This window comes from Phacochoerus africanus, chromosome X, assembly GCF_016906955.1.
Source record: "Phacochoerus africanus isolate WHEZ1 chromosome X, ROS_Pafr_v1, whole genome shotgun sequence".
Lineage (NCBI taxonomy): Eukaryota > Metazoa > Chordata > Mammalia > Artiodactyla > Suidae > Phacochoerus > Phacochoerus africanus.
In genome coordinates this window covers 106556174-106581537 of record NC_062560.1, presented here as the reverse complement: position 1 = coordinate 106581537, position 25364 = coordinate 106556174, and the positions used below count along the sequence as shown (strand labels likewise).

At 36.6% G+C, this 25364-nt stretch overlaps 1 protein-coding gene across 1 annotated transcript in view; it reads left to right on the top strand.

Moving 5' to 3' along the window:
- Positions 1-12744: 12744 nt before the first annotated feature.
- The window catches only part of LOC125118114 (teneurin-1-like), a 79475-nt gene continuing 66855 nt past the window's right edge, over positions 12745-25364 (top strand). The window contains exon 1 of the mRNA XM_047764249.1: positions 12745-13012. Within this exon, the coding sequence (XP_047620205.1) occupies positions 12796-13012 (217 nt within the window). The 5' untranslated portion in view covers positions 12745-12795. The remainder of the gene's footprint in view (positions 13013-25364) is intronic.

Sequence of the window (25364 nt, the reverse complement as noted above, 5' to 3'; positions counted from 1 at the left end):
CTCCTTCACATACATAATTTTCTTCCTTTCTTTCTTTCTTTTTTTTTTTTTGGTTTTTGTTTGTTTGTTTTAGGGCCACACCCACGGTATATGGAGGTTCCCAGGCTAGGGGTCTAATCAGAGCTGTAGTCGCCAGCCTACACCAGAGCCACAGCAACGTGGGATCCAAGCTGCATCTGCAACCTACACCACAGTTCATGGTAATGCCAGATTGTTAACCCACTGAGAGAGGCCAGGGATCGAACCCGCAACCTCATGGTTCCTAGTCGGATTCATTAACCACTGAGCCACTATGGGAACTCCATATGTAATTTTAAAATAGTGTGATATTATCTTTCTCATTATAATATTGGAATGTGTTCATTGTAAGAAAAAAGGCAGTAGAAAGAAAATGATAAAAATTTGCCTTCAGTACTGTCATCTAATAATCAACCTGAGAATTCTACCATGTATCCATTGTTGATACCTTAATGTTGTATATACTTTCAAACCTTTTTTTTATAAAATACATCCAGCATATATTTTTGATATTTGATATTCTCACATCAACATCGCAAGGTATATATGTTGTTATTCTAATTTTATAGATGAGAAAACATAAAGTGAATGGAAGAGCTGTTAGTAGAACCCAGGTCTCTCTGCTTGAAAAGCTTTCTCCAATATGCTTTGTCTTATCCTGCTGTAATAGAGCTATTTAAGGATAAACTCTTCTCTTTTGCCAAGTAGATGTCTGCACTTAAAAGGAACTCAAAATATTTCATTTCATTTCTTCCTCTGTACAAAACTTGTCAGTAAGGAGTCATCTACATGTAAGACAAGTTTTATCAAATGAAAAAGGTTGACCGTACTATGTGGAGAGCTAAGTCATCCAAAGTTACAGTGATATTTCTGGTAAAGACCCATATCTCACTCAGTGAACCCCTTCACTTTAATGGAAGATATTTTCCCTGAGAATTTCTATTAAACTGATAGCGAAGTTTCTTATAGCAGATAAACTAAAATTTTCTTGTTCTTAAACATCTACAGAGATATCTTCTTCACATATTCCACAGTCCCCTGCTCTACAGCATCTCTCTTCCTTCTTAAAGAAGAGGTGGACTCACTTGCAATGATTAGATCCTTTGTACCAAACTAAGGTCTACTTGAAGGTTTTAAAACCCACCAGGGCAAAAAGGGCAAAGATACTATTCTGCATATGAGCCCTTCCTTAGTTACTTCCTTAGTTGCCCTAACCCCCCCCCCTTTTTTTTCTTTTTGTCTTTTCTAGGGTCCCACCCACGGCATATGGAGGTTCCTAGGCTAGGGGTTGAATCGAAGCTGTAGCTGCCGGCCTATGCCACAGCCACAGCAATGCAGGATACAAGCTGCATCTGAGACCTACACCACAGCTTACGGCAACACCGGATCCTTAACCCACTGAGCGAGGGCAGGAATCGGACCCACAACCTCATGATTTCTAGTCAGATTCGTTAACCACTGAGCCACGATGGGAATTCCAGCCCTACTCTTTTAGTATTCTTGGTTGCTTCCTGATTTAACTTTCATTTTCTTCCCTGGGAATTACTTTCATTTTCTGAAGTTATGAATCCTCCTTCTCTAGCCAGAGATAAACCTAAAGCTCAGTTGTATCCCCACTTTCCTTGAACTGATGGGGAACCTAGATGACAACCTAGAGTACTTCTCTATAGTGTGTAATCTGGATAGTTTGTATTCACAAATGGGTCAAGCATATTGCATTCAGTGTTCCATCAAGTCATGCCAAGTCCATGTTCTCACGGGTTTAGATTTCAAAAGAAAGGGCTAGGAGGTTGTGCATTTCCTGGCATGGGGTATACCTCTTAGTGAAATGAAAGACACTTTGCAGACCAGAAGCTGGCATGAAACATAACTTTGATTTCATCAACAAGCCTGCCATATGTCACAAAATTCTACTGCTTCCTCCCTGTTATTTCATCCGAGTGCCTCTTTCCTGCACATGTTGCAGGAAAGTAAAATGGATAGTACAATTAATTGATGTAAATAACTTGAATTCAATTGGGCCTATGTTAGTTATTTGCTAAATTAATAGTATTCTGAGTCCGATACTCTTTATGGGAGGTAACATGTTATAGTGAAAAGAGCACCGGACTAGTAATAATGAAGCCTGGGTTTTTGTCCAAAGTCTGCTACTGCCTTGCTGTGTTTTGCAAATATTTGAGGCTCTGTTTTCTTATCTGAAAATAGGAATAATGATATCCTGCCAATGTGCTATGTCAGAGGGGTGTAAGCATAAAAATTATAATTCCGTATGTGAAATTTAAAAGTTGAAAATGTCTAAAGTGTTCAGCAAAGGGTGAGGTCCTCTTAATATGTGCCTTCTTATGAATGACCAAATAGCCATACATCTATATGAATGTGGACAGGAAAAGCAGAAAAGGAAAAGCAGTAAAAATTTTAAGTTTTCCATCCAAATCTTGTCATTCCTAATATTCTGATGAAAGAGTAATACATCCTCAATGTAGATAATAGGGAAAATATAAAGGATATAAAAATCATTCATGGTCACAAAACACAGAGATAATTGCCATTAGTATTTTTATGTATTTCCTTTCAGCTTTTAATTTTTAAAAAGTAATTGGTAGTCAACCTCTGTATGAGGGGTACTGCTTTTCTGATTAAAAATTAATAGAAGTTAATTATAGAAAATTTAATAAAATGTTATCTATAATCACTCCCTCTTCCCATGAAACTAGTTTTAACAACTTTTCACTATTAATTTGTGTTATATCTCTTACTTTTTCCCTTTAACCTTGTATTCTAGTGTTTTCCTAAATTATTAAAAAATTATCTGAAATTATTTTACTGTTTAGTATATAAGCTTCTTAACATATGTCGAAGTAGAGAGCATGCTCGAATGAACCCAACATTTAGCCATCACATAACCTCAATGACTTTCAACTCATGGACAGTCTTGCCTTGTCCTCATTCATTTCTGTCTCTTGCCCACCTAGGTTTTTCTGAAGTAAATCCAAGATATATCATTTCATCTTTAACCTAACTTGATACCATATTATTATTATGATACCGTATTGCACCTTAAAAATACACAATAAACAATAAATCTTTAATATCATCAGATATGCCGTACATTTTCAGATTTTTCAGACTATCTCATAAATGTATGTGTAGTTTTTTCATTTCCTTGTTCAAATGGGAAGCCTAATAAAATGTACACATTACAATTTATAGCTATGACTCCTAAATCTCTTTCAATCCCTGTATTTCCATTCCTGCTATTTTTTTCCTTGCAATTTATTTATTGAGGATACTCGATCATGTTTTCCTCCAAGTTTCTCTCATTCTTAATTTTGCTATTTGTATTCCTACTGCATTATTTGGGTATGTTTCTTTGTCTCTAGTACTACCAATAAAATGGATTTAGGTCTAGACTAGTATTAGCTAATATAAATATAATGCAGGACACTTAGGTATTTTTTAAATTTGGGGAGCCACATTGAAAAAGGAAAAATAAAACAGGTGAAATTAATTTTAATAATATATTTTACTTAACCCAATATATGCAATCTTCATATCAATGTATATATATAATCAATATGAAATAATGAGGTATTTAAAATTGTTTTTCTTATATTACATCTTTGAAATACTAAGTAAAAAAGCCACAAATCTCTAATGTGTAACACTTTAATAAAGTCCTGCCATTAAAAGATCAGTGATTTGGGCTGGATTTTGGCTGTGGCCTAGTAAGGATCTACAAAACCACTTCCTAAAACACCTATAAGCTATAAAGCTCTACAAGTTGACAAAAACAACCATTTAAGCACTCTGGAAATCAACCAAAGGCCTACAACAATCCAAGGGCAAAGAAAAGTATCTATAAACTCTCTCTGAATATCTCCAGATGTTGTAGTTAACATAGGAGACTTCAGAGCAACTATTATAAATATGTTCAAAGAAGAAAAAGAAAACATAAATAAAGACTTAATGGAAATTATGGCAAAAATAAACTAGTGATTTTCAAGAAGGAAGTACAAATATAAAAAGAACCCAGTGGAAATAATTGAAATGAAAAATTCACTAGAGGGACTCAATAGCAGACTCAAGATGACAAAAGAAACAGTAAGTTAAGAAACCATCCAATCTGAAGAACAGAGAGTTAAAAGATCAAAGAAAAATGAACAGAACTTCAGGGACATGTAGGACATCATCAAAAATACACCCAGAATAAAAAAGAATACCAACATATGCATAATATGAGTCCCAGAAGAAAGGTGAAAAAGAAAGGGGTGACAAAACATGCTTAACAAAAATATTAGCAAATTTAACACAATAACATTTTAAAAGGACATGAAAGACTGATACGTGTTCCAACATGTATGGATAAGACCATTATGAAAGCATTGTGAGGAGTTCCCATCGTGGCTCAGTGGTTAACGAATCCGACTAGGAACCATGAGGTTGCAGGTTCGATCCCTGGCCTTGCTCAGTGGTTTAAGGATCTGGCATTGACGTGAGCTGTGGTGTAGGTCTCAGGTGTGCCTCGGATCCCGCGTTGCTGTGGCTGTGGTGTAGGTCAGCGGCTACAGCTCTGATTAGACCCCTAGCCTGGGAACCTCCATATGCCACAGGTATGGCCCTAAAGAGAAAAAAAAAAAAAAAAAAAAAAAGAAAAACACAAAAGCATTGTGAAAGAAGCCAGATGCAAAAGGCCACACATTGTGTGATTCCATTTGTAGATGTAACAACCCTGTAAGTTTCATAGCATTAATGATATTAGGTATTTTCACTAATTTACAAAGAAGAAAAGAGTGGCATATTACACTTTGTCATAAAGGTGGGTCTGGGACCTATATTTTAGGATTCTCTCATTGGGCTCTTTCTAATATAGCCTGCTGCCTTTGACATAGCATTTGCCCAAAGGAGCAAAATGCTTGGTGCAAAACTCAGCAGTCATTATTAACCCCTGTATCCACCTCTACAATTAAGTCACTAAAAGGTCTACATCTTCGTAGTATATGTTATGTTAACTTGATTAGCTCTTTTTCCAACCAATTTTTAACATAATTGAAAATGAGGTTCAAGCAGTAAAAAGTGAAAATGTTTCTTCTCCCAATTGTTTTACATGAAACTTGGGAGGATTACCGGTAAAGTACAAATTTCACTGAACTAATATAGAAGATTGATGGCAATAGAGAGCTATGATTAATAGTTGCTTATTGCAAACTATGGAAGAAGGTGGTATCTCTGGTTGTTCAATACCATATTTAAAGCCTGTTACTTTTCAAGATACAGTATTAAATTTGATGCTACATTTTGACTAAGTATGTTAATGCTAAAATTACTATGAAATTTACAAAACCCCAGTGGATTTCATTGTGAGAAAAATGAATTGAATATGATTGTTTACTTGGGGAAATAAGCAATTATTGTTTTCCTCCAAAGAGTATAAAAAGGCTTTTATACATTGAATTACCTTCAATTTTTTTGAAGATTTTTCCCCATATTAAGTGTTTAGTTGATTTACATGATCTGCCACAAAGGATATTGAGAAGTTATAAAAGAAAAAGAGTTTGAAATTACTTCAGAAATATGTTGGAGTTCCAAAAGAGATAGTGTAATGGAGATAGATGTCATTGCAACTCAGAGATGTATTTTTATTTTCAAATTACTAAGGTATAGAGATGTGCTAAGTACTTATACAGAATTTTCAAGAAAATCCCTGCCTCAATGAATCTGAGATATGAACTAGAGATTCTGGGTCCTCATTTTGGCACACACTAGGCTGTTGCCATTTATCTAATGGGATATTATGAAGTAACAAATCTTTAAAATTAAGGTGTACATTGTTCCAATTCCTAAGAACTTTGCCCAAATGAATATGTGTGTGTGTGTGTGTGTGTGTGTGTGTGTGTGTTGTATGGGGGAGTTTTGGAGCTTCAATTCCCTAGGCAGCAATGAAGAATATGAAATGAGATTAAGTGTCCAAAATAATTGGCCTAGAATTCTAGATGTTTTTCTTTTAAAATCATTTTCCATATTAGTGTTTTTACGGAGTCTGACAACAAGACCATCTTTTCCACTAACTAATTCTTCTCTCTCTGCACTTATTTTGTGTGATTTAGTATCCATAGCCATAAAAAGGTTTAATTTTTATCCAAAAATAATGAGAAAAAAATAGACACAAGCAGCCAGGAAAAAAAAAACAAAACAAAAACAAAAAACAGCAAAAAACAAAAAAACCATCTACAAAAAGAGATGCGAGATTAATTAATCATCACTATTTAGTTGTGGAATTAAATGACTTCCATTTTTGTTTTTCAAAATGGCCTAAAGAGCCTGCCGAGGGAATCTACTGTGTCTGTTCTCACAACTGAGTCAAATTAGTTTTGGAGGAATATTTTTCAAAGAGGGATCTTTCATCCTTCCATTGTAAGATTTTAAAAGCACTTATAGAACAATTAGGTTAAACAAACTCGTGTGAACCAGTGTGGTAAACGGAATTTTACTTCAACTCTTGAATGTCATCTCTTTGATACAGTAGAATATCTAGGTAGCGCAAAAGTAGTCTACTTCAATAGCTATCATTTCCTGGCCTGGAATTCCCATATTCAGTACATAAAATTCTCAGCCTATTTCCTGAAAAATGATGATTTATTTCTCTTTTTATTTACTAAAATGTTATGGTAGTATCCATGAGACACCAAAATACCTGGGCAGTTCCATGATAAAAGCAAAAGTAGTAGTTGAGGTTTTATGTGCCTATCTAGGCTCGCATCATACAAAAATTGACAGTTTGTTTTTAATAATAGAATTCAGTCAAATTACAATTTGTTGGTGTATAATTAAATGAAGTCAGTCAAACAGCTGCTAAGCAATTAGATACTAACAAACTGTTTTCAGAAAAAAAGTCTTGGTTTTTAGTTGTCATATCTTTCTAAAGTGACTGATTTCTGTCCAGCCAGTGATCATGCTTTCCTTTTAGTGTAATGTTCATTCATCTAAAAAGGACAAAAATAAAAAGGGCAAACAACACACTATGAAAGATAGTTTCAGCAAATATTATAAAGGCTTAATTTATTTGCCATATTGTACCAATAAAGTTTAATTTTTAAAAAACTCACTAAGGTTCCCCAGTAGATAAATGCACAAAAGCCATAAATAGTTCATGAGAGGAAACAGAACTGCAAACACATGCAGAGAAAATTCAGCCTCACTAATAATCAAGGAAATGAAAACTAAAAGAAGAAGATATCTTTAATGTACTTATTTCAAATGGACATTAAAAAGTAATACTCAAAGTTGACAAGGATACAGTGAAAGGAGTGCTGTCCCACACATTGCTAATAGCAGTGTAAATCATTACAGCCCCTCAAAGATGCAAAAATGTTAAAAACTTTTGGTTCATTAATTGAAATTCTTGGAATCTACCCTAAGAAAATAATAAAAAATTTTGAAGATGTTCATGTTATCTTTCTATGACTTTAGTTATAATACTTGTAAATAGAAAGTGAAGAATATAAATACCCAATAATAGGAGAATGGGTGTGTAAATTACTGTACACCAGTACTAAAACTGCTTTTAAAAATGATGGTTACAGAAATTCTACAGAAACAAACATGCAAAGAACTCTAGACTAAAGGAAACAACACGAAAAATATATGTATATATTATGACTGAAAAGAAATGGGCCAGAATGACAGCAGTCACACTTACAGGCTGGAAGGATTATGGGGGAGATTTTCCCCTACATTTTGTAAAGATTCAAGTGATTATGTCACTTGTAAAGCTTTTTACCTCCCTATAACAGTTTACTACTTAAGGGTTTCCTTAAGATGAACAAAGAGGGAGTTCCCTGTTGGCCTAGTGGTTAAAGGATCCAGCATAGTCACTGCTGTGGCTCTGGTTGCTGCTGTGGCTTGGGTTTAATCCCTGACCTAGGAACTTTTGCATGCCATGAGCATGACCAGGAAACCAAAACCAAAACCAACCAAACAAATAAAAAAGCAAAGAGGAGTTCCCATCCTGGCTCAGTGGTTAACAAATCCGACTAGGAACCATGAGGTTGTGGCCTTGCTCAGTGGGTTAAGGACGCGGCATTGCCGTGAGCTGTGGAGTAGGTCACAGACGCAGCTCTATGCTGTGGCTCTGGCATAGGCTGGCAGCCGCAGCTCCGATTGGACCTCTAGCCTGGGAACCTCCATATGCCCCAGGAGTGGCCCTAGAAAAAGGCAAAAAGAAAAAAACAAAGAAAAGTGAGAGAAGAATCAGCCAAGAGTTCACATTCATTTCTTAAGCCCAGTGTTTTCTGAATCAGTTAACTGCATTAAAATAAAAACTCCGTATCAAGCAGACATTATTGTAATAATTCCAAGGAGTACTATCCCCATTTGCTAGCTATTCTCCATATACTTGGTGTCCTCATTTCCTGTCTGCTATGCTATGAAGACCTGTTCCTCTTGGACAATGTGCTATGTACCCTTTACTTGCTTTTTCTAGGGCAGAGGGAGTCTTTTTGGTGAAAGCCTCAACATATAAACAGTTACAAGGAGTAGGACAGTTCTGTTTTCCATTTTGAGAGGGCAACACATATGATTAAGAACAAGATATATGGAAAGAAAATAATACAATAGAGAAAAAGGAAGGGGGGGGGTTATCCTCAATGCATAGATGTGTACACAGATCTGCAAATTCAAAAACAATATTTTAAACTACCCTATAATAGGTTGGAATGAAAGTGAAAGGTTGGGAAAAAGGAGGGGAAAGGAAGGAAAGGTAGCCGGCCAAGGGGAGGGTGCGTGATGAAGAATGTACACTTGGCTTTGTATATACCCACCATGTTTTTGGCCAGTCATGCTGAGCTTCCCTTCAATTTCACATACAATCATGGGATTTTAGAACTTGAAGAGCTCTTTGATATAATCTAATCTATTTATAAGTATTTATAAGCTAATTATATAGTTTATAATTAGATAAACTAGAGACCCTTAGAGAGGGAAGGTGATGAACCTTAGGTCACTCTTCCAGGTGTTCTTCTGAAAGATAAAGTGGAATAGTGATTAAGAGTGTGGCCTTTGGAGACAGATTGTATGAATTGAATCCTCAGCTCTACTGCTTACTAGCTATGCAACCTTGGGCAAGTCACTTAACTGCTCTGTTTCTTAGTTTTCTTTATAAAATGGAGATAAAAGTGGTACCTACCTTATAGGGTCCCATAAGAATTATTGGAGTTAATGTATGAGAAGCATTTGCAAAGTTAATATAAGAAAAGCATTTGCAACAGTGACTAGTAGGCCTGATACCTGGTAATTGTCATGAGTTAGCTGCCAGTGGGCTACTACTGCTGTTGTTGTTATGATTTTCCTGCCATTTCAAGACTGGTAATTTCCACATATTATGTTGTCTCTCCATAGCTCTTATGGTGACTAAAGAAATAAACATAAATCTCATGGGTCTCCTCTGAAATCACCTCGGAGTTTATCTTGTTAGCAAGCAGAAAGTGGGAAACACAAGGGTAAACCACAGGTGGTGACATTTGAATTTATACTATGAGATCTGTCTGAATAGATCTTCTGCGGTAGCAAAGATAATAGACTTTTTTTTTTTGACTCTGTTACATAGCATCATGTGTTTTACCTACACAATTGCTTTAAAAAAAGCCATCATTATAAAAATAATAGAGAAATTAAAAATTGTTTTGAAGTGAATTGCATTGTGCATACATTTGGTTTTTGTATGAATTGACAGTATCATCATGGCTAAATGACAGGATGCACTAAATGTGCAAGATGATAGGCACTGAGTGAAAAAGTCAATTAAGCAAATATGAGCCTTTACCTTAGAGTATTTAAAACAACCTCTTTGCAGAATTTCTATGCTTTCATACTGTTACATTTAAAATATTAATTTCTTAATGTTTTAACATTTTTAATTTTTCAATGAGTGAAGTAGTTGTGACTGATGTCAAGTTCTGTCTCTTAAGAACTTGGTAAATCTCACAATTATACACTTTCTAAGCTCTAGGCACACAGTTATCTATACCTTTGTATCATGAGAGACTGGAATGTATCTTCTGCCACCTGGGTCCACTGACACAGATATTTAAGATAGGAAGTTGTGGTTGAGGGTCAGGCAGCAAGGAAGGACTATTTTTTCTTGTGTGTGTGTGTCTGTATGTGTGTTTAAAATGTGTTTGTTTGTTTTACCAATTTATGGTGTAAAGGAAGGTTGTTTCCAAGGGATAATCAATAACTTTGACTAGATGTGATATTCCTAGCTGACTATACTTCAAGAATGGTTCAAAATGGCTATAGGAATCCCTCTCTCCCCCCATCTCCCTCTAGTTTTCATGTTGCAAATGCACATACTGAGGGAAAGGAGAAGGTCTAGATTTCCATTCATTAAAAATAGAGGTGATTTTAACATGACAAATCATAGTAGCCAAAACACAACATTAGGCATTAGAAGTGAGATATTATTTTTCATTTTTTAAATTTAACTTGTCAGGTTTGAGTGGTATAAACTAAGGCTTAAGAAGGAGCATTATTTTGGCCATACCTCTGCTATGTTAATCCAGACAGAGTGAACCAAAGACTTCATTGAAAGAGCAAGTGAGAGATGGGAAGTGTGCTTTAGAAAATAAAACAATAACTATTTATCTCCATATTATAACATTTTTAAGCATTTTATATTTATTTTTAATTATAAGTTCCTTGATTGACATTTTTTGCATTGTCATTGACTTTATGTGGAGAATAGCTCTCTACACCTGTTTGGTAAACTTTCATTTTTTTTTTTTTAAGAACTGTACCTGCAATATATGGAAGTTCCCAGGCTAGGGGTTGAATTGGAGCTGTAGCTGTCAACCTACGCCACAGCCACAGCCACGCCAAATCTGAGCCATGTCTGTGACCTACATCATGGCAACACCAGATTCTTAACACACTGAGTGAGGCCAGCCAGGGATCAAACCCTTGTCCTCATGGATGCTAGTTGGGTTCTTAATCCACTAAGCCACAATAGGAACTCCTAAACTTTCACTCTTTAATGAAGAACTGTATGTGTTAGTCAAAATGAAGTGAAATTAATTTTATTGATGCCCTCTTTCTGGGTGAAATCCCAGTCTTGAGCTGCAAGTGTGTGTCTCTCAAAGTCTGCTATTGGTACATTTTTTTCACTTTGTACTGTTTTTTATCAAATCAAGGCCTAAAGTCCAGACAAAGTGTCTACCTTCTGAAGACCATGCTATGGGAACTTATTAAAAAAGAGATTAAAGCTGGAAATTCTAAAAAGTGATATATTGTTCATGATTGAGAAGCCATCATCTAGATGTCTGTAGCTTTCTTTAAAAATACATATAGTGAAGAGCTGAAAAAAAAGGAATCATTTTCACTGCAAAATAAAATCATAGCATTATTTGGTTTCAAGCTAGGTTTCTTTAACATTGTGTGAAAGGACCAAGTTGCAAAGTTGCAATAGTGGATGAAAAGGATGGTAAAATAACATAAAGAATGAAAATAAGAACATTTTTACAAGGCTTTAAACTTTTCAGAAGACTTTGACATCTCAGATGGAGTTTGATCTTCTCAAACTGCTCTGTGCTAAGTAAGGGGAATAATGCCTCTACTGGTCTTAAGAGCCTTAGTGGCTCCGAGCTCAGCATTCTGTGGGGAAGGGGGGTTCTTTCAATGATTTATCATGAAGTTTTAAATTTCTATTTCTAAACCCTATTTAAATCCTGCTGTTCCTACACCAGTGTACTCACCAGAAGTGTTGTTTATATCCTCTCGGTACTATGAAGAACAAAAATTTACCACTACCTAACTCATTAAAAATGCTCTGCAAGCCTGAGGCGCAGAAGCCACGATATGAACACAAAGAGCTCAGTCCCCCTTAAGGACACTTTATTTCATGAGCCTCTCTAACTCAGAATCCGTCTCTTCCTCAGAGCCCCTTTCCTAAATGCAATATTAAACCAGAGGCAAGAATGTTTTTTTGTTTGTTTGTTTTTTGGGGTTTTTTTTTGTTTTTGTTTTTGTTTTTTTCCTGAACGTAGTTCTCTTACCAGTTTTCATTTCAAATGTAAGATGTGCTGGGTTAATATTTGTACTCCTGGCCACTTTAAAATCTTATAATTTTTTTTTAACCTAACCACTGACTTTAACATTAAAATACGCACACATCATAGAACAATGTTGTCCTTTATTTGAATTCCAATACAAATAATTTTGAAGGCTGAGTTCCCTTCATGGCGCAGTGGAAAAGATTCCGACTAGGAACCATGAGGTTACGAGTTCAGTCCCTGGCCTTGCTCAGTGGGTTAAGGATCCAGTGTTGCCAATGAGCTGTGGTGTAGGTATAGGTCGGCTTGGATCTGGTGTTGCTGTGGCTCTGGTGTAGGCTGGCAGCTGATTAGACCCCTAGCCTGGGAAACTCCATGTACTGCAGGTGTGGCCCTGAAAAGACAAAAATAGTAATAATAATAATTTTGAAGGCTTTTTTTTGTACCTTGAGTATTTTCTGATACTGCTGCCTCCAGTTTAATCCTAAATGCTTGACAATATATGCCTGTAACTCAGAGTTATTATTGCCTCTGGCTAGCTTCCTCTTATGTAGTTTGTCTTTTGCTTCCCTCTTTTGATAGTATTATCAGGACTAATTGTGAATCTGCCAGATGTATTTCCTCACAAAAGGACAAATCTAAGAAGGCTTGTGTTTTCCCCTCTCTTTCAGGACTGCTTACATTAAAGGAGTTTCTCTTCCTTTTTTTTCATGAAACTGAGCTTGCTTAATCAGAGATGGAGCAAACAGACTGCAAACCCTACCAGCCTCTGTCAAAAGTCAAGCATGAAATGGACCTAGCTTATACCAGTTCTTCTGATGAGAGTGAAGATGGAAGAAAACCAAGACAGTCATACAACTCCAGAGAAACTCTGCATGAGTATAACCAAGAGCTGAGAATGAATTACAATAGCCAGAGTAGGAAGAGGAAAGAAGTAGAGAAATCTACTCAAGGTACATTTTTATTGAATTTTTATAGCTAATATCATTTCTCATTAGAGAATGCTTGTGTGCTTGAACTTATGTTTCAAAAACAAATTTGCTGATGTTAACTGGTTAATAATTTGCACTGCTTACATATGCTTAGTGAAACTGTTTCATATGCCAATCCAGCTGAGGTTGTAGGTTACATGTGCTTTTTACGGATTATGCATGAATTTGGATGCAACAATCCTCTTATCAGAGCATTCAAAATTTGTCTAATCCTACAAATAGCCATTTACAGACTGAAGGATAAATAATTTATAGTAAGATGAAAAGTAAACAGCTAAGTGCTTTTCAAGCCATTGCCTATATGGGACGAGAGTCTCAAATAAATATGTGACATCTAAAAGAGCTTTAAAACGTTAGTGGAGAACTACCAAGCAAAGGTCCAAAAAGTCCATCAACAGAAATGCTGAAACCTTGTGCAGCACAGTCCTAAGAAAAGGTAAGAATTTGTTGGACCCCTTCCTACCACAGCCATAATATGGGGCATATCCTTTGTTCAGACTTGGTTTCTCAATTATGGATTGATAAAACAGTTTCTAATAAATAGAAAACAGATAGAAATATGATTTCCTTATTTCTTTTCAATTGATAGATAACTAGTACTAGACACTATTTTGTGATTATAAAGTATGTAGTATTTTAACTCCATAGAAAAAAAGATACTGACATTGGTACAGGTTACTTTTTAAAAAAAGAATAATAAGTCAATGTTCAGGCTTAAACAATAGATTTGATTATCTAGATCATTGATTCTCAAAGCATGAACCCTGGACTAGCAGGAAGAGCATTACTCACTGATTTGTTAGAAATGCAAATTCTCAAAGACCACCACAGACCATGGAAAATGTGGTTATTACAAATAAAAATTACTGCATTCAAAAAAGTATTAGAGGAGTTCCCGTTGTGGCTCTGTGGTTAACGAATCCGACTAGGAACGATGAGGTTGTGGGTTCGGTCCCTGCCCTTGCTCAGTGGGTTAACAATCCGGCGTTGCCATGAGCTGTGGTGTAGGTTGCAGAAGCGGCTTGGATCCTGCGTTGCTGAGGCTCTGGCATAGGCGGGTAGCTACGGCTCCGATGGGACCTCTAGCCTGGAAACCTCCATATGCTGCCGGAGTGGCCCAAATAAGTGGCAAAAAGACAAAAAAAAAAAAAAGTATTAGAATCTTAAAGGAGAAATACTTTAGGGGTTCCTGTTGTGGCTCAGTAGGTTAAAGACCCGATGTTGTCTCTGTGAGGTTGCAGGTTCGATCCTTAGCCTCATTCAGTGGGTTCAGGATCCTACGTTGCCTCAAGCTCTGGTGTAGATCACAGATGCATCTTGGATCCCTAGGCCTCAGTTGCAGCTCTGATTAGAGCTCTAGCCTGGGAACTTTCATATGCTGCAGGTGTGGGCATAAAAAGAAAAACAAAAACAAAACTTTAAATTGAGCCAAAGATTTAAGATATTCATCACAATATTTACATTAAATGCTTATATTAACTACATTACTCATTTTATAGCTCTTAACATACCTGGTAAAACTCTTTTATCTGTCTTTTCAAATAATTCATTTTAATCTTCCCTATTTACTCAGCTAAGGACTGTGAAACTTTGTTATAAAGTAATTTTATTCTTTTGTCTAACTGGAAATTGGGGAAATATATTCCTATGGAAATTTTTTGACTCTATTAGGCTTTAAGAAATGTGTGGTTCCCATTAAAATATTTCTAAGTTTGTCTTTACAGAATATAAACTTACTGTTGTGAGTTGTGACTTATGAGAGTGCTTGACCTAATAATGTTGTGAATTTAAATAAGAATGCACTTTTGGTGACAGTTTGTTCTAAAAATATAAGCAATTTTGTATTGAGTCAGTGTGAAGAACTAATCAGTCTCAGATTTTGTATCTGTGCATTGTGATCAAAATGAATTTTGAGAGGGAAGGTTGTCTTCTAAGATGTCATCCTAATTTCCTTTTAATAACCTATTATTACTAAAAGACCTTTTATTTAGCACTTGCTATGTGTTAAGCCTCCAGTCAGATGCTTCAGATGAAAATGACTCTGATAGTTACTGCTTATAGGAAACATAATGTTGTGGAGAAAATAGAAATCCAACAAATCATTACTGTTAAATGTAGTAAGTAGTATTATAGAGAGATAAAGTGCTATGGAAGTACACAGGGCAATCAGGGTCCGTAGAAAGGTGATATTTGATCAAAGTTTCAACATTTAACTAAGAGTTCAATAGGAAAAGGACTTTCCAAGAGGGTAGATTAACAGGTGCAAAAACATAAAACTGTGAAATGGCTTAGAATGATGAAAATTTCAATATGCATAGAGTGAAGTGCACTGGATCCAGATAACAAAAATTCTTGCATGCCCAATTTAGGAGTTCTTTTTTCCTTTCAACATTTTTTTAAAAAAAAGCTCTTAAGTGATAGAGAATTTCATGATGAAATATAATTTTTAGGATGAGAAGTATAGCAGAGAATTGTAGATGTGTAAGCAGCAGTGTAGAAGATTGATTGCAGTTGGGAAAAATTGGATGCAAGGAGACTATCTATGAAGCCACTGAATTAGCCATGGCTAAGAATGGTGATGAATGTCTAAACGCTGGCTGTATCAGTAGAGGTGAAGAAACATATTCAAGAGGTATTAGTGTGGTAGAATTGATAAAACTTAGTAATTGATTACTTGTCAAGGTTAAAAGAGATAACAGAGTCAAGGATGACTTTAAGTTTCAAGTTTGGTGTGCTGGGAGGATGGTGATCCATTTACAAAGAGAAGGCAAATAGGAAGAGTGGATTTGGAAGGTATGAGAATGAATGTTTTTCTGGACATGTTATGTTTAAGTTGCTTGGGTGACATCCACGTGGAATTTCCCACTGTTCATATAAGTAAATTTGAGTTCACCAGCATCTTATAGTAGGAGATGCTTGGGGATGGATGAGATTACCAGGGAGGAAAGTATAGAGTGAGACCTGAGAAAGGTCAAGGACAAAATCCTGAATCTATTATCCATGAAGTGACATAAAGGTTTTAACCCCTTTAGGTTTTTTTTGGTTTGGTTTGTTTTGTTTCTTTGTTTTTTTAATTTTTTTAATTACTCAAATGAATTTATCACATCTGTAGTTGTATAATGATGATAACAATCTGGTTTCACAGGATTTCCATCCCACAGCCCAAGCACATCCCCCCACCCCCCAAACTGTCTCCTCCGGAGACCATAAGTTTTTCAATGTCTGTGAGTCAGCATCTGTTCTGCAAAGAAGTTCAGTCTGTCCTTTTATCAGATTCCACATGTCAGTGAAAGCATTTGATGTTGGTGTCTCATTGTATGGTTGACTTCACTTAGCATGATAGTTTCTAGGTCCATCCATGTTGCTAAGAATGCCGGTATTTCTTTTTAATGGTTGAGTAATATTCCATTGTATATATGTACCAAATCTTCTTTAGTCACTCCTCTGTCAATAGACATTTAGGTTGTTTCCATGTCTTGGCTATTGTAAATAGTGCTGCAGTGAACATTGGAGTACATGTGTCCTTGTGAGTCATAGTTTTCTCTGGATAGATACTCAGGAGTGGGATTGCTGGATCAAATGGTAGTTGTATTTTTAGTTTTCTGAGGAATCTCCATACCACTTTCCACAGTGGTTGCACCTATTTACAATCCCACCAACAGTGTACTAGGGTTCCTTTTTCTCCACACCCTATCCAGTACTTCTTGTTTGCAGACTTTTGGATGATGGCCGTTCTGGCTGGTGGAAGGTGGTACCTCATAATGGTTTTGATTTGCATTTCTCTAATGAGTGATGTTGAACATCCTTTCATTTGTTTCTCGGGCATCTGTAATGTCTTCTTTTTGAACTGTCTGTTTAGATCTTCTGCCCATTTTTGGATGGGCTTGTTTGTTTTTTTGGTATGGAGCTATAGAAGTTGTTTGTAAATTTTGGAGATCAATCCCTTGTCAGTTGATTCACTTGCAAAGATTTTCTCCCATTCTGTGGATTGTCTTTTCGTTTTGTTTAGGGTTTCCTTTGCTGTGCAGAAACTTTGAAGTTTGATTAGGCCTCATTTGTTTATTGTTGTTTTTACTGCCATTACTCTAAGGGGTGGATCTGAGAAGATGTTGCTGTCGTTTATGTATTTATGTGGGAGAGTGTTTGGCTAATGTTTCCCTCCAATAGTTTTATAGTGTCTGGTCTTATATCTAGGTCTTTAATACATTTGGAGTTTATTTTTGTGTATGGTGTTAGGGAGTGTTCTAATTTCATTCTTTTCCATGTGGCTGTCCAGTTTTCCCAGCACCACTTATTGAACAAGTTGTCCTTTCTCCATTGTATATCCTTGCCTCTTCTGTCATAGATTAGTTAGCTGTAGGTGCGTGGGTTTAATTCTGGGCTTTCTATCCTGTTGCACTGATCTCTATTTCCGTCTCTGTGCCAACACCATACGGCTTTGATGATTGTTGCTTTGTAGTATAGCCTGAAGTCTGGGAGCCTGATTCCTCCAGCTCCGTTTTTCTTTTTCAGGATGTCTTTGGCTATTCTGGGTCTTTTGTGCTTCCAAACAAACTTGAAAATATTTTGTTCGAGTTCTGTGAAAAACGTCCTTGGTAATTTGATAGGGATTGCATTGAATCTGTAGATTGCCTTGGGTAGTATAGTCATTTTGATAATATTGACTCTTCCAATCCAAGAGCATGGTATGTCTTTCCATCTATTTGTATCATCTTTGATTTCTTTCATCAGTGCCTTATAGTTTTCAGAATACAGGTCTTTTGTCACTTTAGGTAGGTTTACTCCTAGGTATTTTATTCTTTTGGATGCGATGGTAAATGGGATTACTTCCCTAATTTCTCTTTCTGATCTTTCATTGTTAGTGTATAGAAATGCCATCAATTTCTGTGTATTAATTTTGTATCCTGTAACTTTGCCAAATTCAAGGATGAGCTCTAACAGTTTTCTGGTAGAGTCTTTAGGATTCTCTAGGTATAGTATCATGTCATCTGCAAATAGGGATAGTTCTACTTCTTCCTTTCCAATTTGGATTCCTTTTATCTCTTTTACTTCTCTGATTGCCAAGGCTAGGACTTCCAAAACTATGTTGAAGAGTAGTGGTGGGAGCGGACATCCTTGTCTTGTTCCTGATCTCAGTGGGAATTCTTTCAGCTTTTCACCATTGAGAATGATGTTCGCTGTGGGTTTGTCATATATGGCCTTTATTATGTTGAGGTAGGTTCCCGCTATGCCCACTTTCTGAAGGGTTTTTATCAGAAATGGGTGTTGGATTTTGTCAAAGGCTTTTCCAGTGTCTATTGAGAGGATCATATGGTTTTTATTCTTCACTTTGTTAATGTGGTGTATCCCACTGATGGATTTGTGGATATCGAAGAACCCTTGCATCCCTGGGATAAATCCCACTTGATCATGATGTACACTCCTTCTAATGTATTGTTGGTTGCGGTTTGCTAGTATTTTGTTGAGGACTTTTGCATCAGTGTTCATCAGTGAAATTGGCCTGTAGTTTTTTTTTTTTGTGGCATCTTTGTCTGGTTTGGGTATCAGGGTGATGGTGGCCTCATGAAATGAGTTTGGGAGTGACCCTTCCTCTGCAATTTTTTGGAACAGTTTCAGAAGGATAGGTGTTAGCTCTTCTCTAAATGTTTGACAGAATTCACCTGGGAAGCCATCTGGTCCTGGACTTCTGTCTGTTGGAAGTTTTTCAATCACAGTTTCAATTTCAGTTCTTGTGGTTGGTCTGTTTGTCTTTTCTATTTCATCTTGGTTTAGTCTTGGAAGATTATACTTTTCTAAGAATTTCTCCATTTCTTCTAGGTTTTCTGTTTTATGGGCATATGGTTGCATATAGTAGTCTCTTATGATCCTTTGTATTTCTATGATGTCCGTTGTTACTTCTCCTTTTTCATTTCTAATTTTATTGATTTGAGTCCTCTCTCTCTTTTTCTTGAGAAGTCTGGCTAAGGATTTATCAATTTTGTTGATCTTTTCAAAGAACCAGCTTTTCATTTCATTGATCTATTCTATGGTTTTCTTCACTTCTATTTCATTGATTTCTGCTCTGATCTTTATGATTTCTTTCCTTCTACTCACTTTAGGTCTTGTCTGTTCTTCTCTCTCGAGCTGCTGTAGATATAAAGTTAGCTTGTTTATTTGAGCTTTTTCTTGTTTCCTGAAGTGGGGTTGTATTTTTGTAAATGTTCCTCATAGAATGACTTTTGCTGTATCCCATAGGTTTTGTAGTGTTGTATCTTCGTTGTCATTTGCTTCTCGGTATTTTCTCATTTCCTGTTTGATTTCTTCAGTGATCCAATGGTTGTTTAGTAGCATGTTGTTGATTCTCCACGTGTTCGTGTTTTTGGCAGTTTTTTTCTTGTTGTTGCTTTCCAGTCGTATAGCATTGTGTTCAGAAAAGATGTTTGATATGATTTCAATTTTCTTAAAGTTACTGAGGCTGGATTTTTAGCCCAGGAAGTGATCAATCTTAGAGAATGTTCCATGTACACTTGAGAAAAATGTGTATTCTGTTGCTTTTGGATTGCATGTCCTATAAATATCTATTAAGTCCATCTGGTTTAATGCTTCATTCAGGCTGTGTTTCCTTATTGATTTTCTGTCTGGATGATCTGTCCACTGCTGTAAGTGGGGTGTTAAAGTCCCCCTCTATTACTGTGTTATTGTTGATTTGGCCTTCTAAGGTTGTTAGCAGCTGCCTTATATATTGTGGTGAACCTATGTTGGGTGTCAAGATATTCAAAATTTTTATATCTTCTTCTTGGATTGACCCTTTGATCATTATGTAATGATCTTCTTTGTCCCTTAAAATAGTTTTCATTTTAAAGTCTATTTTGTCTGATATGAGTATTGCTAATCCAGCTTTCTTTTGATGCCCGTTTGTGTGAAATATTTTCTTCCATCCTCTCACTTTCCCTTTGTGTGTGTCCCTAGAGGTGAAATGGGTCTCTTGAAGACAGCGTATATATGGGTCTTGTTTTTGTATCCATTCAGCCAGGCGATGTCTTTTGGTTGGGGCGTTTAGTCCATTAGTTAAGGTAATTATTGATATGTATGTTCTTATTGCCATTTTATTAAGTGCTTTGTATTTGCTTTTGCTGCTCTTTTTTCTTTCCTTTTTCTCTTGTTCTTTTCTGCCTATGGATGTTCTTTTAGTATTTGTTGTAAGGCCAGTTTAGTATTGCTGAATTCTCTCAGCTTTTGCTTATCTGTGAAGGTTTTGATTTTTCCTTCAAATGTGAATGAGAGCTTTGCTGGGTAGAGTTATCTTGATTGGAGGTTTTTTCCTTTCATCACGTTAAGTATATCGTGCCACTCCCTTTCGGCCTGCAGAGTTTCTGCTGAAAAATCTGCTGATGACCTTATCAGGGTTCCCTTGTTTGTGACTTGTTTCTTTTCCCTAGCTGCTTTCAAGATTTTCTCTTTGTCTTTAATTTTGGTCAGGTTGATTAATATTGTCTCGGTGTATTCCTCCTTGGGTTTATTTTATAAGGTACTCATTGTGCTTTCTGTATTTGAACAAGTGGTTCCTTCCCCATGTTAAAAAGTTTTGGCTATTAGCTCTTGGAATATTTTTTCTGTCTTCTTCTCTCTCTCTTCTCCTTCTGGCACCCCTATAATATGGATGTTTGTGCATTTAACATTGTCCCAGAGTTCTTTGAGACTCTGTTTCTTTTCAGTCTTTTTTCTCTTTTCTGTTCCGCATGCATAATTTCCACTCATCTGTCCTCCACCTCGCTTATTTGATCTTCTTTCCTCCTGTATTCTGCCATTAGCCACTTCTAGTGAATTTTTTGTTTCAGTTACTCTATTTTGCATCTCTTGTTTAAGTTTTATATTTTGTATCTCTTTGCTCAGTGTTTCCTCTGTTATCCATCTTTGCCTCCAGTTTATGTCCAATGTCTTGCATCATCTTTAGCATCAACAGTCTAAAGTCTTTTTCCTGGAGGCTGAGAATCTCCTCATCACTTAGCTGATTTTCTGGGGTTTTTTCTTTCTCCCTCATCTGAGTTATAGTTCTCTGTCTTTTCATTTATATAGGTTTTTGGTGTGGTGACCTTTTTACAGAGAGTAGAATTGTAGCCTCTCTTACTTCTGGCATCTGCCCCCCTGTGGTTGAAGTTGGTATGGGGGCTTGCTGTAGGCTTCCTGATGGGAGGGGCTGATGCCTGCCCCCTGGTAGGAGGAGCCGATTCTAATCCCTCTGGTGGGTGGGGCTTAGTCTCTGGATGGGATTAGAGGCAGCTGTGTGCCTGAGGGGTCTTTAGGTAGCCTGTTTACTGAGGGGTGGGGCTGTGATCCCACCTGGGTTGTTGTTTGCCCTGGGGCTTCTCAGAGGCTGGCTGACGGGTGGGGCCAGATTTTCCCCAAATGGCCACCTCCATAGAAAGGCAAGGCTGCTGAATATTCCAGAGAGCTTTGCTTTCAATGTCCTTCCCTCACAACAAGCCACATTCACCCCTGTTTTCCCAGGATGTCCTCCAGGAACTGCAGTCAGGCTTGACCCAGATTCCCATGGAGACTTTGCTTTGCCCTGGGACCCAGTGCACATGAAAGTCTGTGTGCACCTTTTAAGAATGGGGTCTCCGTTTCTCCCAGTCCTGTGGAAATTCTGTGCACAAGCCCCAATGGCCTTCAATGCCAAATGCTCCAAGGGCTCTTTCTCCCCATGCCAGATCCCCACACATGAGAGTTTGATGCGGGCCTCAGAACTCTCCCTCCTGTAGGTGAGTCTCTGTGAACCACTTAGTTTCCAGTCTGTGGGGCTTCCCACCCAGTAGGTATGGGGTTGTTTACATCGTGAAATCACCCCTCCTACCTCTTGATGTAGCCTCCTCTTTTTCTTCTGGAGTAGGGTATCTTGTTTATCTGGTCCATTTGGGTGAAGATTGCTCAGTCTTTAGTTGTGAATTTTGTTGTTTTTTAGGAGAGAAGTTGAGCTCCAGTACTTCTATTCCGCCATCTTCTCAAATATCTAGGTTTTTAACTATCACCATCCTTTGGTATACTGACTTGTGTCAAGGATAGAGATCCAGGAGGTGAATATCTGGAAACTTGGGTTCTTCCTGTCACTGACTGGATGATCTTTAGAGACACCTAGAAGGGAAAATATATGCTTCTTCGGGGCAGTAATGAATCAATTTACATTAGGCAAAATTGTGGGCCCCATAATCATTTTTATGTGTAGTCCAGAATCCCATTTATTGTTTTAGTCCGTATATTATTACCTATGATTAAAAGAAAATGTTTCTGATTTTCACAAATATACAGTAGCATCTTGCATCAACCTAGCTAGATGTGAGCTTGACTCATTATTTTTAAGGATGAAAATCCTCAGAAAACTAACAAAATTGATTGGGCACCTGCTATAGTTCCAGACACTGCTAAATGCCTTTTAACCTTACTAACTATGCTGCCTTAAGTAAGTTACTTCAGCTCTCTGAGCCTGTAAAGTTTACTGTAAAGTTGACTTCATCATCCTCATCAACACCATAATCACAATAATAAAAATAAAAGCAGTAGTAATAATAATAATAAAACTTGAATAGTACCTGCTCTGTTCCAGTATTCTGCCAGCTGCTTAAATTTGCTTCTCAGGAACACCTTATGAGATATGAGGTATTGTCTCCAGTTTACCAATGAGGTAACTGAGGTTTGCCACTTTCTGCAGCTAAGAAGTAGTAAGAGTTGGGATTGGAGATCAAGTCTATGATGCCAAAGTTTCCATTGTTCACTATGCTAATTGCCTCCCATATGTACATCATAATGCTGTGATAAGGATTAAATTGTGATCATCAGTGGGAAAGTGTTTAGGAACTCAGTGATTTTTAGTCTTCCTTCATGTCCCTAAAAGCCTTGCCAGCCTCTTTATGTTCTGATGACTAAGGGTTTACAAGGAGGTTTAAAAAACCTTTCTGTTCTGTTTATCTTTAGAAAAGAGCAGTTGTTATGCTTTACAATTTATAATGAAATATTCCTGAGTCTGTTTATTTCTTTCCACTTCTTAGGGAAGTTACTGTGTCATTGAATTCAGGGCTTGTTTGGGGAAAATACCAATGAGAGGAAATACTCTCATTTGAAAGTATCTTCATATTGTTATCTTTATTTGCCAAAAAAGCAGTACCCCCGCCACCCACCCTACCATGTACACAGAATGCTGGATTTTAAAACTGATTGTCTTATTTTCTAAAAGCTTTTGAATTAGGTGATAGACACTAATCTAATCTTATTTGCAATTCTTTGCTAATAGGATGAATGAGCCTTAGGCAAGCTTATTTTGTATGATTTTTGGCAGGTCTAATAGCAGGGGTACATTTCCTGGAGGCACATAGGCTAGCAATTGTTCCCAAGCAGCCTCACTTCTAAGAGAGGCATCAATTAACTAAGAGATTAGTATAAAACAAATGAAAATATAAATATATGGGTATATAAATCAAAGGTAATTATTTTAGTTATGAGAATTATGGTATAATTTTTATAATAGGTAAAATTAGTTTTGATATAGCCATTTTTCTAAAAAGTAATTATGAATGAAAAGTCACCCAAGCATTTAAAAAAAAAAAAAGTATAGGGAGGACCTATTACAAATCCCATAAGATCATAGACTCCTGAGATACTACAGCTGATACAAACATTTCATTTCTCCCTTCTTAACTTCTCTTTTGTGGCTTCCCTTTCTCCTAATCTGGTTTTTGTTGGTTGGTTTCCACTTGGTGTATTATAACCTAAATCTAAATCTCTTATTATCGCCATCTGGTGGGAGAAAACTAAAAGTGCCAATCTGTATTTACCAAGATTGGGTGGAAGCAGTTTATCTGTCATCCACCCCTCCCTCCCTCCATCCATCATCCATCCATCCATTCATCCATCCATCCATCTACCTATCCTTCCCTCTATTCATCCAAACATCTATCCATCTGTCCATTTTTTCATTTTCTCATTTATGCATCAAACATTCATTTAGTGTCAACTGTTCCAGATACTTTGTTAGGTGGATGAAGTTAATCTTGAAATAAATGGGCACAAGTGACTATAATTTTCCTCTTCATTACCCCCGATTAATAAGCCACTTTATCCCACAGCAGAAACTGCTCAAGCCGTATTTCCACTTGTGATTTCAAGGTGTAGACAGAGCCCAGATTTGAAAAGCACATTTCCTGATTCTAATTTCAAACACTTAGCAGTAGAATGAACTATTGTTGGCTTATAGTTACTACAAATAGTTTGGATAACTGTTCTTACAAAAATCTTGAAACAACTCAATCTCCAGATCTGTATTTATGGGGTAAATATCATAGCTGGTGTAATATAAAGTAGCATGGCCTATAAAATGAGATTTTCAATAACATTTGATGACCTGTGATGAATTTTCTGCTGTAAGCATGTTATATTTCTAGTTGCCACAAGTTTCTAGCATAAAAATTTATGACAGTTCCAAAACTTAAACTATAAGAGAAAAGTAAGTATTTAACAACAACTCCAATGGCTCATGTCTTTCAGCCAGTATCATTTTTTCATGAAAACTTAATAAATAGACATTTATTTATATAGCATCTAGAACTGGCATGAAATATCCATAGCACTTGTGCCACTGCTCCCTCTACTTGTCCCAGTGGTAGATATCCGTAATCAAATCATGGTGCTCTTTCTTATTGAGCCCAATTGCAGCCTCACATCCTTATCATCACAGCATTCCATGTAAGCATTGTCAATTAATTAGAGTTGGCAAGAGAGATGAAACTTATTTCCTGTCTGTGATCTGCTTATCTGTGCCAAGTTCTGTGTTAAACTCTGAAGATATAGATGAATAAGAAAGCAGTCTTTGCCCTCAAAGAATTCAAAGTACTTTTAGGATTTTACAATATAAAGCAGCTACAGTGAAGCAATGTGATTGATAATATAGTAGCGGTATATATAAAGTACCATGGGAGTCTAGAAGCTAGAACCATGTACTCTGCTTGAGAAATGAGAACAATGATTATAAGTGAAGTATCTAACATTTATTAGGTATCAGGCACTGGGTAAGCCACTTTAGATGGATTATGTCATTTAATCTTCCCAATACGCTATAAGGTTGGGTTCATTATTATCCCCATTTTATAGATGAGTAAAGAAAGGCACAGAGATGCTAAATAACTTGCCCACTATTACAGAGGTAGTAAGTAATAGGACTAGGATTGGAATCCAGACAGTCTGACATTAGAGCCCACTGCTATAACTGTATGCAGTGATAGACAGCTCTAAATTCACATCTTGAATTGAAGAAAATGGTATCACTGTGTGCATGTATGTGTAATCA